Genomic DNA, 17,639 nt, shown 5'->3' with positions numbered 1-17,639 from the left:
ACACTTTTATTTTTATTATTTTAATACCAAAAATATACAATATACTACTATACTGTTAATAATCACACCTAATATACTATTTATAATCACACTTCGTACGTCTCAGAGTTGTATACCGCGTCAGTTCGATAGTTCTTCAATTGCGCTTATATCAAACATAAATACTGTTAGCCAAATTCTAGAACTAGATTATCCGCATAATTTTTAACCACGTCCACCGAACCTAAATATTGTCATTGTTTCCAGCATAGAACTTATTATCAATAAGTTAAAACCCATTTACAAAAATTCTTCGATAATTTGTGAATTATTAGTGTAATTGAAATCATTGACCATCAATAATTTTTTCTTTCTTCCTTTCAGATCTATGTACATACATATATAAGTTTATTTGATCTGGTCTTCTTTTTCCTCCATTTTTAATGTAAATTTTCAATTATAATTTGGATAAATTTTTACTTTTCAGTACATATAAATTTTGTAAACGATATTAGGTTTTATTTTGTTCCCGTAGTTACTATTGAACAGCTGTTTTTTCAACAGGTATTACATTTTTTGATCAGGGAGTGAAATATTTTGTATCAATCTGCCTTAGGCTAAGTTTTTGGTCTATCCATGGTCGCAAGTAAGAAACACTTGCATAAACACCGGGTACATTTTCTTCTCCACATCCAATGCCCCAGGCAACTAAACCAGCGGATTTAAAGCGGTTTGGTTGACCCTTAATAGGGCAGACTAAGGGTGAACCACCATCGCCCTTGCATGTATCGCGATCCTTTTCGCCACCAGCGCATATAAAACTATCGTGCAATATGAAATGCTTTCCCAGGCGTGTTGAGCGCAAGTTGGTTTGACACTTTTCATGTGCAACAGTAGGAAGATCGATTTTCTTCAGAATTACTTGATATTCACCATCTTTGCCAAACTTATTTTTGCCCCACCCTGTGGCAAAACAACGCTCCAAGTCGAATTGTTCCCCTACATTTGGAAGACATACGGGCTGAATGCTTGCTTTGAATTCTAAAGGACTTTCGAGAAAGAGTAGAGCGACGTCATTATAAAGCGATCCCTTGTTAAATTGTTCGTGGTAGATAATTTCCTTGACATAACGATCTTCATGTGGAATCGGCTCCTCTTTGGTTTGTGTATCCCACTCACCAGCTCGCACTAAAATTGAAAATAATAAATTTTAAACTTCATACATATATGCAAAAATCTAAGGCAGCCAATTATACCAATGAGAGATTGGGCGTCCTTGTTGTAAACGCAGTGAGCTGCAGTCAGAATAACATCAGGTGTTATGATTGCACCTCCACACTCGTACAGGTTAAGTTGCGACTCTTCACGTAAAACGGCAACCATCCAGGGAAATTCAGCGAACTCAGCCTCTTGATCCAAGGCACCAGTTATTTTAAAAGTAATGCCATTGGGATTACGGTAACCGCAGCCCTTATTTGTGATGACAGGATTAATGGGTTCGTCCTTTTTATCTATCTACAGGAATAAGAGAATTCGATTAGAAACACCATAATGAAGATATGAAAATTCAACGTTACCTTGTTGGGAAGATCACAGCATTTATTGAAATATCCTTTGCATGGTGACTCTGTGTCAATGCGAATATCGATTATATTTTCGCCACTTGTATTTATGGTGTCGTTTGAGCATAACCAGCGAGGTACACATTCTTTTTGGTAGCCACAGGACTCATATTCATCACTTTGTTTAGCAGTGTCAGGAATTACTGAGGTTGACGAAAGGATTGGAAGGGGGCTAGTCGAACTGAATGAGTTTGGATCGGTTTTAAAAATATCAGCAATTAGAGCGTCCAACGATGTGTCCTGTGCGTAGCAGGTATATGCCAAAAGACACAATACAAAACACTTTAAGTCCATCATCAGATGTCCTAAAAACAAAATTAATTTCAAAGGTGACCGTTTAATACATACATATGTACATACATATGTATGTACAAAGATATTATCGAGTTCATTGCATTTATCGACACACACAAGGATTTCGCCAATGACGCATACGAAAGTATGCTTGTGAGAATTTCTCAAAGAGTATGCATATGTATGTGTGTTCAATTTCAATTTCTCAATCTTAATGTAAATTTGTAGTTAATATATTAAGTATACAGGTATTTAAGTGAATTAATTAATGGTGCACTTTTTTGGCAAAATGTTGCAACATTGCTTTATAATTAAAATAATATCCGTTTATATATAAATATCTGTATCTCCCCGTATACACAATATATCGGCTGAATATTTATGGTCCATGTATGAGTGTGTGTTTGTTGCCAATAAAACAAACCTGTTTGCCCCTAGAAGTCACTTTAGCAAGTGTGCATGTGTGTGTATGCATACACACGTACATACATATATTATACATCGATTTAATATTTAAACACACGTACATATAGTATTGACAAATGTGTACGTAAAAAATCCCCAAAATGACCTGCGTAATCACTCTCACATTACCATTTACTCACAATTAAGCCCATATATATGTATGTATGTACATATTTATGAGCATCTATATGTAAATAAATTTATTATTTCACTTACTATTGTTTATTTCGTATTTTTTACCAGCGGAAGTTCCACGATCTGTTGCGCTATGTCTTAAAAATTGTACTGATCGTATATTCCGTTGGTATTCAACTTGAAATGAGAGCTTTTTGATGCTTCCAACCGCCGACTATCATCAACTGAATTGAAGCTCCGAATCAAGTTTATGCCCAGGGCCGGCTAGAAGAGAGCGCGGTCAGCGTGAAAATTGACAGTATTCTACTCACACACACTCGCACACTACACAATCGTACGCATCTTAGTATGAACGCAACCCAGTCGGAAATCTTGTGAGCGAAGACTCCGCATATCAGCAACACGCTCTTAATGTAGCAAACGCAAAAGCTGAATTTGCAACTGGGTTCTCGGCTTATGAATTACGAATTGATTACGGTGTCAACGGTCATTGTTTTCAATCACAATATTTACATTTGTGATGTATTATTAATGTTTGTACACAAATATGTACGAAATCCCAGCAAGACGAAATTAATAATGATATTTATTTTGAAGCTATTTTAAACGTAAATGGGAAAATTTACGAAAGAACCTTTTTGAAAGTGTACTTTTCAAAACGGGATCAGTTTGTATTTTTTTTTTTTTGAATAAATATAAATAGTACTTTGTAGTTGCCGTAATTGGCTCATCGACAACGGGATGACCTAGTATGTATATATTATATATGTATGTGTATGTAAAATCATCACATTTATTAGGTTCCTATTAATCCCATGAGATGCAGATAATAAAATGTGCAATATTACAAACAGGTTTTCCCTTAGGCAGCTTAAAGGGTGTTTTTTGTTACTTGTTCCTAGAATAACTTTCTGTTTATTGTTAATAAAATGCTTGCTAAAATTATTCTATTGTTTTCTTTTTCACATTTTAATTCTAGTAATAGAAATATACACGGATTGAGAATGAATGATACATACAATTTTCATAAGTACTTAGAATTAAATATGTTTTACGCCAATTTGCTTTTAATTATATTTTGTCTGCGAAACTTAGAGTTCTGCGGCTTGAGCAGAGCCACATTTCGACCTTCTTTTTAATCTAGTTAATGGATAAAAGAATGTATCAAAATTATAATTTCTCTTGCTTGCAGTACAATATTACAAATATACACCCACATACTATACATATACAAATTTGGTACAAGTGTAGAGGGCAATGTGGTAAATTGTTGTGTCTGCATGACCGCTTTGTTGAACTTGTACTATTTTCACCATGAACTATTTTCACCACAGCCTGCTATTGGTCGCATGATACAACAGAGTGTCCCATTGGCTGCATCTATTTTCTGGGGGTGTTTTTTGGTTACATTTTTGGATACTCATAGAACGTCGATTGATCTGAAATTGTGCGTCTGCAATTGGAATTTAGTTAGTATCCAAGCGGTGCCGAGATAAATGCTCCCATGATGCATTGCAAATCGCGGTAATCTTTTTTAAGTGCAATCCGTCAATTATCAGCCATTTTCTAGATATATGGTATACATATAGAAATATATTTTTACGGGTACAAAAGAGCCAACTGAAAAGTGCGCTGGCTCTAGAGTGTGAAATGTCGAAATATACGACAAGTGTTGTGTGCCCTGAACCAAATACGTTTTATTATAATGCCAGTTATTCGAACAATTCAATTGTGGATATTAATGGATTAAATTGTAGGTGAAAGTATTAGATTGTAACATTAATATTATTATTTTTCTAATGTTGAAAGTTTCTATAACTCTTGACATTTTCATAATATTCGTAAAAACCTTATAAAATTTGTTTTTGCTTTACTCTCCGTTTCTTTGCAGATTCAGAGAAGAAAGTTCCCGACGATATATACGCGCCCATTAACAATCATTGTTTCATTCCAAATACGGCTGTGAGAACAATAAAAAAACGCAACACGGCAAATAAAAAAGAACGCAGGAGAACGCAAAGCATTAACAGTGCTTTCTACAAACTGCGCGGAAAAATTCCCAATGTTCCTTCAGACACAAAATTATCTAAAGTAAGTGATAAGCAATGGTAAAAAGTTTAATTTTTGTCCAGTACATTTGACACATCTGGAATTTTTCGAAATGCATAGTAGAAACTCCATAATATTGTAGGAGATATTTAAACTTATTCAAAGTGGATAAAGTCTATAAAGATCATTTTAATTTTGGTAATACAACTAACTTTTTGACTTATTTCATTTTTTTCCAAGCTGAATACCTTTTTCAAGAATGTTTTACAAGAATTTGTCTGAAAATGCATATAAATTACTTTTAAACGTTATGACGTGGAATATAAATTCACTCTTTGCCATTAACAACTTAACAACGTTATATTTGAAATAATAGGAATGTGCGAATAGTAATGAAAATATTTCCAGAGTTCATTTCGTTAAAATAAACCAGCAAAAGGTGAACAATATATTTTTTTTGGAAAATTTCTTAATTGTATTTGATCCGAATGAACTTTCTGAAGGAGCTTCCTCTTAAAAAATTATTCAATGTTTACACTTAAGCCTTCACGAGTTGTTATCGAGGCTAAGCGCTAATATTTAAGTTAGTCGATAAAAAGAAATTTATTTAGTAAAATTAATATAAAAATCCTCGACATCAAAATACTTATTCGTTCCCATTTTTTCAGATTAAAACATTAAAGTTGGCCATATTGTATATAAATTACTTAGTGGATGTTTTAGATGGTGATCAGGATCCGAAAAGTGGATTCCAAGCAGACTTAAAGCTGTCGAATCGGAAAGTTTACAACGAAAGAAAACAAAGAAATGAGGTAAGGAAGATCCATATAAACAAATCGACGTATAAACTCACAATGTGCTGGATATATCACAAAGGGAGCAGACATGTCTTGCTTAAGAAAAGAACAGAAAAGATTTTTGAAATTAGTCTGACACAGTAAAAAACTGTCAAACAAGGATAACTCCTTAAAAAGGCATCTCCATAATCTACAGATAGATTAACAATAGCACTTTATGGTAACTCTGAAATGAGTAACATCGTGTTTTTCCAAAGTGCCAAGCACTTGTAATTGTTCGACCTAATGCCCAACAATTTTGGACGCACGTGCAGACTGGTAATCGTAAAATTCCCAACACCCCAATCCATTAGAAGTCTTTTATAGACCGGGTGTTCGACAATCTTTTCACATGGCTCAATCGCAAACATAAATAAATGTACTCTTTGACGTCGAGGGTGGGAGTTGAAGTTGCAAGATATCTCAATTAAATAGTCAAGTGTCCGCAATTTATTTATATGCATGGAGGGGCCAAAATCCACTTAATGTTGAAAACAAATGTAATCTACATACATAATGTTGTGGATTTTGGTAAACACAAATGCATATTTTTTTTTTGTTAAATTGTGAGTTAGATTAAATAGATTAAATATTTTATTAATACTATATATATATATGTAAATATTATATGTATAATTAATTACCAAATCGATTAATGACCCCTATTACGTTTTGATTGCTATAAATGGCAGTCTGGTTTCAGATTATTTTTACCTATTCATAATCTTTGATAAGCTTTATACAAAAATAGCAAAAAGTATTACCCAATTAGTTTATTAGGCATTTCTCATATATGTAGGTATATTTAAAACTCTTTAAATGCTCATTGATTTGTAGACATAAAAATACATACATACATACAGAGTCCATGCACCGAGAGTCAAGTGCTTTCTTGTAAACAGAAAAATAATGTTTATCTCTGAAAGGAAAAAGTTCCCCTTCCATCGATCTCCCTTTTAATGATTCTGTGTCAATTTGTTTCGTTTTTAAGTAAATTCTATTCTACTTGACGTAAATGAAAACACGTGAAATTGAACAACACTAAAAATCATCAAAGGAAAAACATTATAGACTCTATTTCTATTTCTTTATTCACGGATTACTTTTGTTCACAAATCGTAAAGTTTGTTTATTTATTTTTATTATAAATGATATGCTGTATAATTGAAATAAGTTTTACAGGATTGTTATAAAAATATAATAAGTTTTGCAGAGAGTGAATATTAAAAATAGAAAAGAAAATCTGACGAACTGAGATGTGACGATCATTGTTTGATATTTTGGTTTTGAATGTTTTGTTAGAAACCAATATTTTCAGGGGAAAACAAGTTAGAAAGCCACAGTCGATCCGAAAAATTTTAAGATATACCGAAGGCTGTGTTTAGTATATGGATATACTAAGACGTTCAACATAGTAAACTTCAAAATATAGAATATTGTCACCCAAAGCAAAGTCACCCGACTCCATTTGCCATTCAACATTTAAATGGATGCTTACAATTATGCGTGCTATTCTGTTTTTTTCGATTTACGGGGCGGAAATGGACGTAGCAAATATGTAAAATAAACTTCACCTGCGTGCAACAGTAACTAGTAAAAGAAATTGGAAAGAAATGTAAATCTTTTTACTGTAGTCTTTGAGAACAATGTGTTTTTACGGACAAAGAGACAAGCGTATAGATGGCCATGGCATTATCGTCTCGACTGTTGACGCTGATCAAGAATATATATACTTTATGGGATCGGAGATGCCATTATTATCTATCTGACAGTTACATCTCTTATGGGTACAAAGTTATAGAACGCACAATGACTTGAATAGGAAAAAACTCTTAAGAGATGCGTTTCTTCCGACGGATGTATCAATAATAAATTGTATCCTCTTCTTCGGCGACCTTGGTAATTTGAATTAACTCCCATGCATTTATATCTCGTTTTGTATACAAACTCAATAGTTTACATTCTGAAATAGTTAGCAACTAAATTTCAAAGCTAAATGACACTCTCAGCACAACAAGATAATCAAATGTTGGGTGTGTTTTCCATAAAATAGATAAACAATTCTCGTGTTTACGGACCGACAAATGTATTTGTAGTACGAGTACACGACTAATACATAAATTGTATCTTATGTGAAAGTATCTGTAGAATATATACAATTGTTATATAGAACTAAAAGTATTTGTTTATTTTACATTTTGAAAAATACACGCCGCTTACCCTAAAAATCCGATAGACGAATCGGAAATTGCTCGACTACGCAATACCTGTCAGGCTCATTAAAATTGAAAACATTTTACCTAATGTACATATATATATTTTATCTTTTCAGAATGCTAGTTTACTGACAAAGGGGCGTACTGGTTGGCCACAGGATGTGTGGGCTTCCGAGCTTGTTCCTGAACAAAATTCATCTTGTACATGCTAAAAAATTCTACATAAATAAAATATCGATAATAATTAAGGCCTTTTGACTATTTATTACAAGTTTCTAAATTTCATTTTGGACAACAAATAGCAGGTGATAATTCCGTTTTGAGTTGCTTTTGGGTACTTAAGAACAAACTACTTCTTTACCGATCAACATATTTTCAAATAATATAATATTTCTAGTTTTTAAAATACAATAGCTATGGTCAAACTTGGTGGGGATAAAGTAAGCATGGTGAATTCGCTAAATTGTGAAGATTTTCAAAGATGTGAACAAAAAATTGGGCTATGGAGAAATAAACAAGATACGATTGTGATTTAAGAGCCTTATGAAGAATATAAGTAAATAGATCTCTGTATGGGAAAAGTGTAATTCAATGTGTTTTTACTTTTTCTATTTAAACAAATCAGTCATAACACAAAAAAACTATCGTATTTAAAATATTCAATAAAATTACATCAGGCAATGTTGTGTGGTTTATTTTTCAGAAACTTTGCAAGCAAAAACCAGAAATATATTCATTAAATTTTTCTTTTTTCTTTGGCAAGTGTTATGTCCGGAATTGAGTCGAAAAGAAATTGCATCAAATCGCATCCAAGCGTGCCTGATTAATGAAGATAAATATGCTTAAAAGAAGAAGACAAACTGCTCCTATTACAAAAAAATATTGATATAAAAAAATATATATATTTACACATTGGGTATTGTCGGCATCATGTCTGTTCAAAATAAAAGACACGCAATCATGTGCTTTGATGTGTAAAAAAGAGAAAAACACTTTTTCCTGACTTTGTACTTGAATTCCACTGATTACACAATACATAATTTCTTGTAAATTTTATACTTAAATCATTAATTTCAAATACACACATGCAATGTTATGATTTTGCAAGCCTATAAATTCGCAAACGATTAATGAAGGAATTCATTGCTGTTGAGGAATCGGCTGCATCAACATCAGATCATAAATTATCGAATATGACATCATGGGTGAGTCATATAATAGGATCTTTCAATTCATCTTCAAGCTAAGGCAAGGATTATTTCAGGTGTTTTCGGTTTTAATCATTCCATTGTTTGTGCTTACGGTGGCAGGACAATCGAATGCCAGTCTTAAGGATCGGAATACGTCTCTCAATCATCGAAACCGAACTCATGGAGACTTGAAAAAACAATCACTTCATCTTGATTATCGGGAACTTAGCGAGGGTTCAAACTCTCGCTTAAATCAGGATTACTACGAAGTGCGAAAAAGGCGTCCGAAGAAAAAGCGACAAACTGTCCACTTTGCGAAACCAGCTCATGCCAAGAGACAGGTTCAAGGCAGGGAGGAAAAGATCTATGAAACCTTTGAGGAAATACATGAGCACATCAACGAGCCGAGCACAGAAGATTCTCAGACACAGCCGTCGGAACACTACGAGAGCCACGAGGAAATTATGGAGGGTGTTGAGCACGTGGGCAACAAGAAACACGAAACGCCAGTTAAGATCAAAGTAAAGCACCATCATCACCATCATCATCATAACCACATCAAAGAAGTCATTAAAACCGTACCAAAGCCATATAAAGTTGAAAAAATCGTACATGTTCCGGTTGAGAAAATTGTAGAAAAAATTGTGCAAGTGCCGAGAATTGTAAATGTGACGGTAGAGAAAATTGTTCATGTGCCCGTCGAAAAGATTATTGAAAAGGTCGTACAAATACCAAAACCAGTACACGTTCCTAAACCGTATGTAGTCGAGAGAGTAATGGAGAAAATCGTGCACGTCCCAAAACCCTATCCTGTCTTAAGGACTGTTCCCTATCCGGTTGAGATCAAAGTTCCCGTTCAAGTTGAAAAGAAAGTTCCAGTTCCATATAAAGTCGAAGTTGAACGTAAAGTTCCCGTCTACATTCACGATCCAGAACCATATAAATTTGATCACATGTACACTAAGCAGCTTAAAGAAAAAGAGCTGGCGCAATTTAATCCTGAGATTGCAGAAACAACCAGCATAGAGAATTATCAAAGTTTTTATCCGCCTCGCATGCCCGCATTTTACACATCACACAAGTCTAGTCCTTTTAAGAAGCCCGAACCACCACAGGATTTCGAATTTCAGACTATTAAGCAACAACCTATAAAGCAGCACACACATATAGATTTCCCAAAAACTACTATATCACCATCTCCCCCTTCAATGGAGCAGTCTACATCTGAGAGTCAAGTGCTGCCCGTCAAATTCATGGAGAGTGAGTCGCAATTTAATATTATTGTGACTGATAACAACACGTCAATTGACTTGCCTCCACAAATGTATGACAATAAATACCATGAAATACCATTCCCATTTGAATTTATTCGCTTACAACCAGTCCCATTCCAATCTAATAGTAACTTAGAAGTCCCATTTCCAGCAGCACCTCTAAATAATACTGCATAAGGCAATTCGTTGGTTAAGAAATATATATAATTTACATATTATTTTATATTTTGTTGTAAAATAAAAATATTAGTTTACAAAAAGCAACTGTCTCAATTTATCGAAAATTACTAATAATTTCTGTGGAACACCCTGTAATCCGATTAATTTATCGCTGGGCGATTAACTTCAGTAGTTTTTGAAAAGACTGTAATATATACTATATAATATATTCGAAAAAAAGTGAAAATAACAAAAATTAAAGTAGTTCAGAACTAAAAAAAAAAGTATAATCATTACATGCAAAAAACATCAATATTTGCCATAAAAAATCGATACCTAAAATATCGAAACATCAATACCGATGTTTCTCCACCTCTATTTTCCATGCACAATCAACAAAGTTTTAGTGACACTTAAGGAAAATTGTAATTAAAAACAATTATGGAGTCTTTCGAGCAAACCGATGGCAATCGCGACGAATTGATTATACAACAACAACGTGAAATTGAAAAAGAGGCTAGTAAAGAGAACCATTAATTACAATAATAATGACTGGAAGACATTTACTGTTTTACAGATCTCTGAATCGACTCCATTGGTCAGCGAACAATTGCCGCTAACTTGTTTACGTGCCGAATACGAAGGTGATGAGATATTTACCGCTAAAATTCAAGAGTTGGCCAAGAAATACAAATTCATACGACGCACACGACCCGATGGCAACTGTTTCTTTCGAGCGTTTGCTTATTCTTATTTGGAATATTTAATCAGCAACAACAGTGCTTACCAAGAGTTTCGCAAATTGGCCGAAGCCTCCAAAGAGAAACTTGTGCAGCTTGGCTTCCCCAGCTTTACGCTAGAAGACTTTCATGACACTGTCAGTAACATAATCGATTTGTCTATTTAAAATCATAGATTTAACTTATATGTTCTCCTTTAGTTTATGGAAGTAATATCGCGTGTAAGTCCGGAAAATGCCGAAGGAACTGCAAAAGTGCAAAGCGAACTGCATAAAATATTTAATGAACAGGGTTATTCCGATTATGTTGTTGTTTATCTACGTTTGATTACATCGGGAAAACTGCAGGAGGACGCTGATTTTTATCAAAATTTTATTGAGGGTGATTTCACAATTGAGGAATTCCGCCATCAAGAAGTTGAGCCCATGTACAAGGAATCGGATCACATACATATCATTGCGCTATGCACAGCGATAGGAGTTGGAGTGCGTGTGGAATATCTGGATCGAGGTGAAGGCTCCCAAGTCAAGGCCCATGACTTTCCCGAGGGATCAGAGCCAACAGTCTATCTTATTTATAGGCCAGGCCATTATGACATATTGTATCCCAACTGAGCGTATTTATGAATCATATGTAAGCAATTATAATACACAAAACAAATTGCAAACTCATTAACAAACAATACACATACATAATTATAATTTTACACTAGGTATTTTGTGGTTAACACACACATACATAAAGATCACGATCATTTTTATGGAATTTATCAAAACTAATTTTTGCAAAATTGTGTGCATTATATATATTGATGCTACTAATTAACTTTTATATCTATTCATTCATCAATTAATTGCAAATATTAACACCTCCTTCTCTTATTTGAACATATTGGTTTTTATTTACCATAAATTATTGTCAACAATTACTCTGTATTTGTTACTACGGAAGTAATAAAAGTCGTTTAATTGCTAAAATGATGAATAACAAATGGCTTCTTTTCATGGATATAATTAAACTAAAAAAATCCCAAATCAACATCATATTTACACTGTTGTAAATAAAAAATACCTTGTAGTAGCTTTGGCATAATTGTAAATATATATTTATAGCAAAGAACCGGCATTTAAAATAAAGTATATGAAGAAATAATATATTGAAACGTACTTAAGTATATGTTTGAATTTCGATTAATCCAACAAAAATTACAGATTTTCGTAAGATTTACATCTGGTTACACTCCCATAAAAATTTAACAAACTTTGTGAAACGGCCCTTCTTCATTTTAAACTGACCAATGGCATATTTTTCTAAGCGAGTGTACACAGTATGTATGTACTATGTAAATACATAAGTGAAGTAAAGAATGCTAGAGAAGCTCGACACGGTTAAATGGGGAAGAAGGCTTCGATGACGATAGATTATAAACAAGATTAGTGATAGATTGCCAATCGATCGACAGCAATTCTCACAAATTCGTTTTTCATTCCTGTTTCCACATAAGTGTTTGTTTTGATTTACCGGCATTATTAAATTATTTGCATCAATCAATATTAAAAAACAATCTATGCATACTGTTTGAAACTACGTTTTTATTAATATTATATACAAAAGATTATTGCCATGTGTGAAATGTTTGTTTTTCATAAATGCATTTCTAACAAAAATAAAAGTTGGGGGTGTGTTTTAAAAGCCTACTTCAAAATGTGCAACTAGGATTAACGCCTCACAATCCTCACAATTTGGAGTCCCCTGAGCCGGCTAGTCAATTCGAATCCAACACGGACAAGGCCTCATTCTTCTCTTCCTCCAACTCCTTGCTGGTAATATTCAATTTCGACTTGCCAAACTCACTAATGGCCAAGCCCTCGACGATTTTCCATTGTTTGTTCTTAATTTCCACAGGGAATGAGAAGACCACATCCTTTGGCGACCCATAGCTGCCATCAGAGAACACACCCATTGACACAAATTTGCCCGGTGCGGTGCCGTTCCACCAATCATGCATATGATCGCAAGCAGCCTTTGCCGCCGACATTGCTGACGACATTTTGCGAGCACCAATCACAGCAGCGCCACGCTTCTGCACCGTCTCAATGAATTGACCTTGCAGATAAGCATCATTGTTAACGGCCTCAGCAATTGATTTCCATTCGCCTTTAACAAGAACCTTGCCCTGGGCAGCATCCGGGTATTGCGTCGAGGAATGATTGCCCCAGATGATGATGTTGTTCACTTCGTTGATGGAGACGCCCAACTTGTTGGCAATCTGCGAAGCGGCGCGATTCTGATCCAGGCGAGTCATCGCCGAGAAGTTCTCACGTGGAATTGATGGTGCGTAGTTGGCGCACACTAAGGCGTTGGTGTTGGCAGGATTGCCAACTACAAGGACTTTCACATCCTTCTTGGCCACCTTGTCTAAGGCTTCACCTTGCACCTTGAAGATCTTCACGTTGGCAGACAGCAAGTCCTTGCGTTCCATGCCCTCCTTGCGTGGCATGGCACCGACCAGGAAAGCGGCCGAAACATCCTTGAAGCCCACCAGGGGATCAGTTGTGGGCACAACTTCGCGCAACAGTGGCAAGGCACAATCGGCCAACTCCATGACAACGCCCTCAAGCACACCAACCATGGGTGGAATGTCCAGCAAGTGAAGGATCAATGGCTGGTCCTTGCCGAACACTTCGCCTCTAGCGATCATGTAGAGCAAAGAGTAGGCGATTTGACCGGCAGCGCCAGTAACCACAATGCGAATAGGTTCAGCCTGTAAAGAAATTCCAAATTTAATTTAGTTAATCGTCAGAAGAAGCGTTACAAAATGTTAAAGCACATGAAGATGCTACAAAATATAGGCTACAAACCATAATCCTTACAAATTAGTAATTATACTTATACTAACATTGGAAAATTTTTTTAGTAATTTGTAGTACTTAAGATTTTTATTTTTTTAGCTTAAATTGCATGTGCATATATTTAATTTATATAATACAATATTATGTATCATATTATATTTTATAAATATTTTGAGGTTTTAAAAAAATAAAATGTAAAATCAAAAATTTATTAAATTACTTTAACTTCAAAGAACTCTTTGGTCTTATATTTCGAGGTTCAAACAGACGGACAGATTTTCATCTTGAGACGCTCATTTCATCATAATAGAACATTCCGTTTTTTAGTATATGGTTTATAACAAAACATAATTAGTGAGATATCAGAAGTATCAGGAACAGTATGTGGTACCAAGTTTCGAGTGGTTTTAACGCTAATTAGGAATCACATAACACTCGTCAAAGGTCATAAACAAACAAATAAAATAAGTTGCACGATAAGACAAAATAGGCAATCACGGCGCTGTTGCTGCTTCTTCTTCGCCCACAATCGCCACTGGATTTAGATAAAGCCTTTTGCATGGCAAAGTTCACAGTGACATTTACATAATTATGCAACTAGGCAAATATTTGTATACATATATAGCGGGTAGAAGGGCAATTTCATTATAATACTTCATAGACACAAATCTGAGAAAGCGACACTTTTTTATTAATCTAAATTAAACAGGTGCAGTTGCACTTGTTTTGTTTTATATTCTTTAAGGAAGAGCGGGTATTTCAAAGTCAAGTTCGACTGAATTATAGCTCTCTAATAGCATTTAGCCGGATAGTAGGAACACAATACCACTACCATACAATACATTGTATGGTTAGTGGCAATACTATGAAAATCCAACAAGAAAACAATCGGATTGGATCACATAAATACAGTCAGAATTATAGCTATTAAAATGCACAACTTGTGACAAAAGCTTTACAATAATCCTATTACATTCCAATCAGAGCACTATAATACAATAAGAATTATAACAATACACAACAATACATCGTTTATATAATCAAAAATGATATTAAACAAATCAGCAAATTTGCTAGGAAAAACATTAACACACATGCATATGTATGTATTTGAATAAGTGTGTAGCACTTAAAAATACATGCAAATATAGATTTGCATGTGTATATGCAATGCAACAGCGGGGCTTACATATATTGGCATAAATTAAAATAAATGCAATTTAGGCCGTAAAATAATTTCTAATAAATGTCCACTAAAAAGTGTATTTATAACATTCCACTAAAAAATAAAAAATTGCATATATAAAACAAAACCAATTAAAAACATAATATGTACTTTTTCGCATTGAACGGAATAATTAGTCCAAAAGGTAAAGGTCAAATGAATGTTATATGAATTTTGATTGAAATGCAAAATTTAAACAATTGCCAACCATTCATAATTCCATAAAAAGTATGAGATTTAAGATGATTTCATATTTCGATATATGGCAAGGTGTAAATGAAAAGGCAGATTTCCATGTAATTAAAGGTAGGAGTTATCTACTTACCATTATTTGTTGCGGTCTCAAACCAGTCTGTGAAAATAAACTTCCAAATTATAATTGATAATAAGCACTTTCGAGAGGCCGCAAGATGCACTTCAAAAAATACCAAAATTTAAAATACCATAAATGGTGCAATACCATTTTTAATTTACAAAAAGTGTACAATATCTAATAAGATTTGAGAATCAAATATGATATGTGTACAACACCTAATAGGATTTGAGAATCAAATATGATTATGTTTGAAAAAAATTAAACAAGCAAAAAGCAAAAAAAAGGACATATAAACTTGGTAATGCTACTGTTAAGTAAAAATTGCTGCTAACAGTGGAAATAACTTGCATCCCTGCATATTGACTCATTGTTTGGAAACATACAAAAATGGCAAATAAAAACGTTGTCCAACACTTGCATCAAAATAGTAAATAATAAAGAAAATTTAATAAAAGTAGCTCCTCGAATACAATAAAAATTAGAATACCATTTAAATTGTTTGGTAACACAAGAATAAAACAACACGAAACAAAGAAGATAATAAACAAAACAACACTTTACGCAAAAAAAAAACAACAAAATGTCTACCGAGGAGTTGCCCGACGACTTGGATAAACTAAAAATAACATCAAACAGTGAACAAATGCAATTGCGTGATAGAAATCCATTTTACAGCACAAATGCTATTAGTGTGAATGCGAGAACAATTTCGGCAATTTTTCCAAATACAAAGCATATGCTGTGTAAAATGCGTCGCATTAGGCGGAAATCAAAAAATAATATTGATGCCAGCGACTGCGACATCAAACAAAAACAACTTGGCCATGAAGATGCTGTTGTTGTTGATGATGACTTTGATATTGCGAATCCGCCTGGCGTGCAAAAGCTACAATTGAAAAAGAACAGTGTTGCTCTAGCAAAGAAAAGTCTATTGCGCGAACCCATTTTGCGAGTCGTTGCCAACGATAAACAGCATTCCGCGAAATGCAATTTTAATGGAACGATTCCATTACAATTGGATGACAAAAGTCGCACAAATTTTCACAAATCTCGAAATCATAATATCAGCATTAAGTCGAGCATAAATAATGCTTGCAGCTTTCGTGATCTAATCGGCGAATGCAACATTTTGCTAGATGAATCCAAATCAAAGAAAGCCATTTCCAATACTACTAACAGGCCGTTGTCCAAGAACTTTACCATATGGCAACAACAACAAAGCGCCTCAGATGACGTCCAAAAAAAAGAGAGGGAGCGATCTACAATTGCCATCAACAATAGTGCTAGACTCTCATGCTCCCAGGAAGCCAGCAACAACAATCTAGCAACAACAAGCGGAAGGAATTGCGACGATGTGACCATTGGCGAGCTGGCCAGCTATTTTGATACTATGGTGCACATTCCCAAAAAAATGTCCTCGATGGCGGAAATGATGTACATCTAAGATTTGTTAAAAGGGGCACACTGCCATTTGTAATTACATATTAATACATACTATAAACAAAACGCATAGCTGTAAATATACGCATGTGTATGTAACGCTCTATATTTGTATATGTATAGTTGTGTTTTCTTGTAAATAAGTATATTTCAATGAATGTCATTAGATTAATTGAATTAATTAATGTACATACATATGTAAATATATATATGTATATTAATAGATTTACGCATATTTCGGTATAAATGAGAATTAAATTAATATGGTTTTTATTGTTTAGCAATATAGCATTTCAAATGTTTATAGGCAATTTGCTCTTTCGAACAGCGAAAAAGAAAAATGTTATAAAACGTATACCAAAGGATTGTTTGGTAAAATGTATGAAAGTCTAGAAAATTCTACACTGGTCAATGTAATTCACTTTTCAAATTACCGAGAAAAACTTATTTGGATAGCTTCTCTGCAGTGCTACCTAAAACATTCCATATATTCACATAAATACAAATGCGAATGCTTCGTAGCTGTTTACAAAATAAAAATACATTGGCGCCTATAATCATAAAAAGTATGAATTGTATCGAAAAGCTGCATAAAAGTGTTATCGAGCTGCACAGAATCGATACGTCATAATATAAATTTCAGTAGTAATGCAGGTGAGTGTGACCAAGAATAGTTTGTTTTTCTATGTGTATCGCTCATTTAAAAAATTTTGTTGCAATTGTTTTTTTTTATTCTCTATGTGTATTTTTTTTAATTCGCATTTGTTAAATACACGTGGCGTATTTCCACTTAAAAATTACACAAGTAAAAATAATTATACCAAATGAAGTGTAATCAGGTGGAAAA

The 17,639-nt window shown here is 34.0% G+C and overlaps 6 protein-coding genes across 6 annotated transcripts; 4 read left to right on the top strand and 2 right to left on the bottom strand.

The window, feature by feature from the left end:
• Positions 1–472: 472 nt before the first annotated feature.
• Positions 473–2,716, bottom strand: LOC117565207 (phenoloxidase-activating factor 2). The gene is made up of 4 exons (XM_034244215.2): positions 2,577–2,716; positions 1,557–1,906; positions 1,236–1,494; positions 473–1,167 (listed from the first exon to the last, which is right to left on the bottom strand). Exons 2-4 carry the CDS (start codon positions 1,896–1,898, stop codon positions 560–562), a joined length of 1,209 nt encoding a protein of 402 aa, XP_034100106.1. The 5' UTR covers positions 1,899–1,906; positions 2,577–2,716; the 3' UTR covers positions 473–559.
• A 1,253-nt stretch (positions 2,717–3,969) lies between these two features.
• On the top strand, positions 3,970–8,131 carry LOC117565259 (heart- and neural crest derivatives-expressed protein 2). Its single transcript, XM_034244279.2, has 5 exons — positions 3,970–4,248; positions 4,387–4,586; positions 5,213–5,356; positions 7,713–7,930; positions 7,994–8,131. Exons 1-4 carry the CDS (start codon positions 4,146–4,148, stop codon positions 7,806–7,808), a joined length of 543 nt encoding a protein of 180 aa, XP_034100170.1. The 5' UTR covers positions 3,970–4,145; the 3' UTR covers positions 7,809–7,930; positions 7,994–8,131.
• A 609-nt stretch (positions 8,132–8,740) lies between these two features.
• Positions 8,741–10,312, top strand: LOC117563816 (titin). The gene is made up of 2 exons (XM_052002095.1): positions 8,741–8,801; positions 8,861–10,312. Exons 1-2 carry the CDS (start codon positions 8,790–8,792, stop codon positions 10,235–10,237), a joined length of 1,389 nt encoding a protein of 462 aa, XP_051858055.1. The 5' UTR covers positions 8,741–8,789; the 3' UTR covers positions 10,238–10,312.
• Positions 10,313–10,469: 157 nt separating this feature from the next.
• LOC117565258 (ubiquitin thioesterase otubain-like) lies at positions 10,470–12,114 on the top strand. Its single transcript, XM_034244277.2, has 3 exons — positions 10,470–10,735; positions 10,797–11,096; positions 11,160–12,114. The coding sequence occupies exons 1-3, from the start codon at positions 10,661–10,663 to the stop codon at positions 11,571–11,573; spliced, it is 789 nt and encodes a 262-aa protein (XP_034100168.1). The 5' UTR covers positions 10,470–10,660; the 3' UTR covers positions 11,574–12,114.
• Positions 12,115–12,531: 417 nt separating this feature from the next.
• On the bottom strand, positions 12,532–15,474 carry LOC117564851 (malate dehydrogenase, cytoplasmic). Its single transcript, XM_034243787.2, has 2 exons — positions 15,362–15,474; positions 12,532–13,723 (listed from the first exon to the last, which is right to left on the bottom strand). Exons 1-2 carry the CDS (start codon positions 15,362–15,364, stop codon positions 12,725–12,727), a joined length of 1,002 nt encoding a protein of 333 aa, XP_034099678.1. The 5' UTR covers positions 15,365–15,474; the 3' UTR covers positions 12,532–12,724.
• A 261-nt stretch (positions 15,475–15,735) lies between these two features.
• Positions 15,736–16,908, top strand: LOC117565376 (uncharacterized). The gene has a single exon (XM_034244450.2). The coding sequence runs from the start codon at positions 15,933–15,935 to the stop codon at positions 16,794–16,796; it is 864 nt and encodes a 287-aa protein (XP_034100341.1). The 5' UTR covers positions 15,736–15,932; the 3' UTR covers positions 16,797–16,908.
• The last annotated feature ends 731 nt before the right edge of the window (positions 16,909–17,639 follow it).

This window comes from Drosophila albomicans, chromosome 2L (genome assembly GCF_009650485.2).
Source record: "Drosophila albomicans strain 15112-1751.03 chromosome 2L, ASM965048v2, whole genome shotgun sequence".
NCBI lineage: Eukaryota > Metazoa > Arthropoda > Insecta > Diptera > Drosophilidae > Drosophila > Drosophila albomicans.
This window is presented reverse-complemented; position numbering and strand designations above follow the sequence as displayed.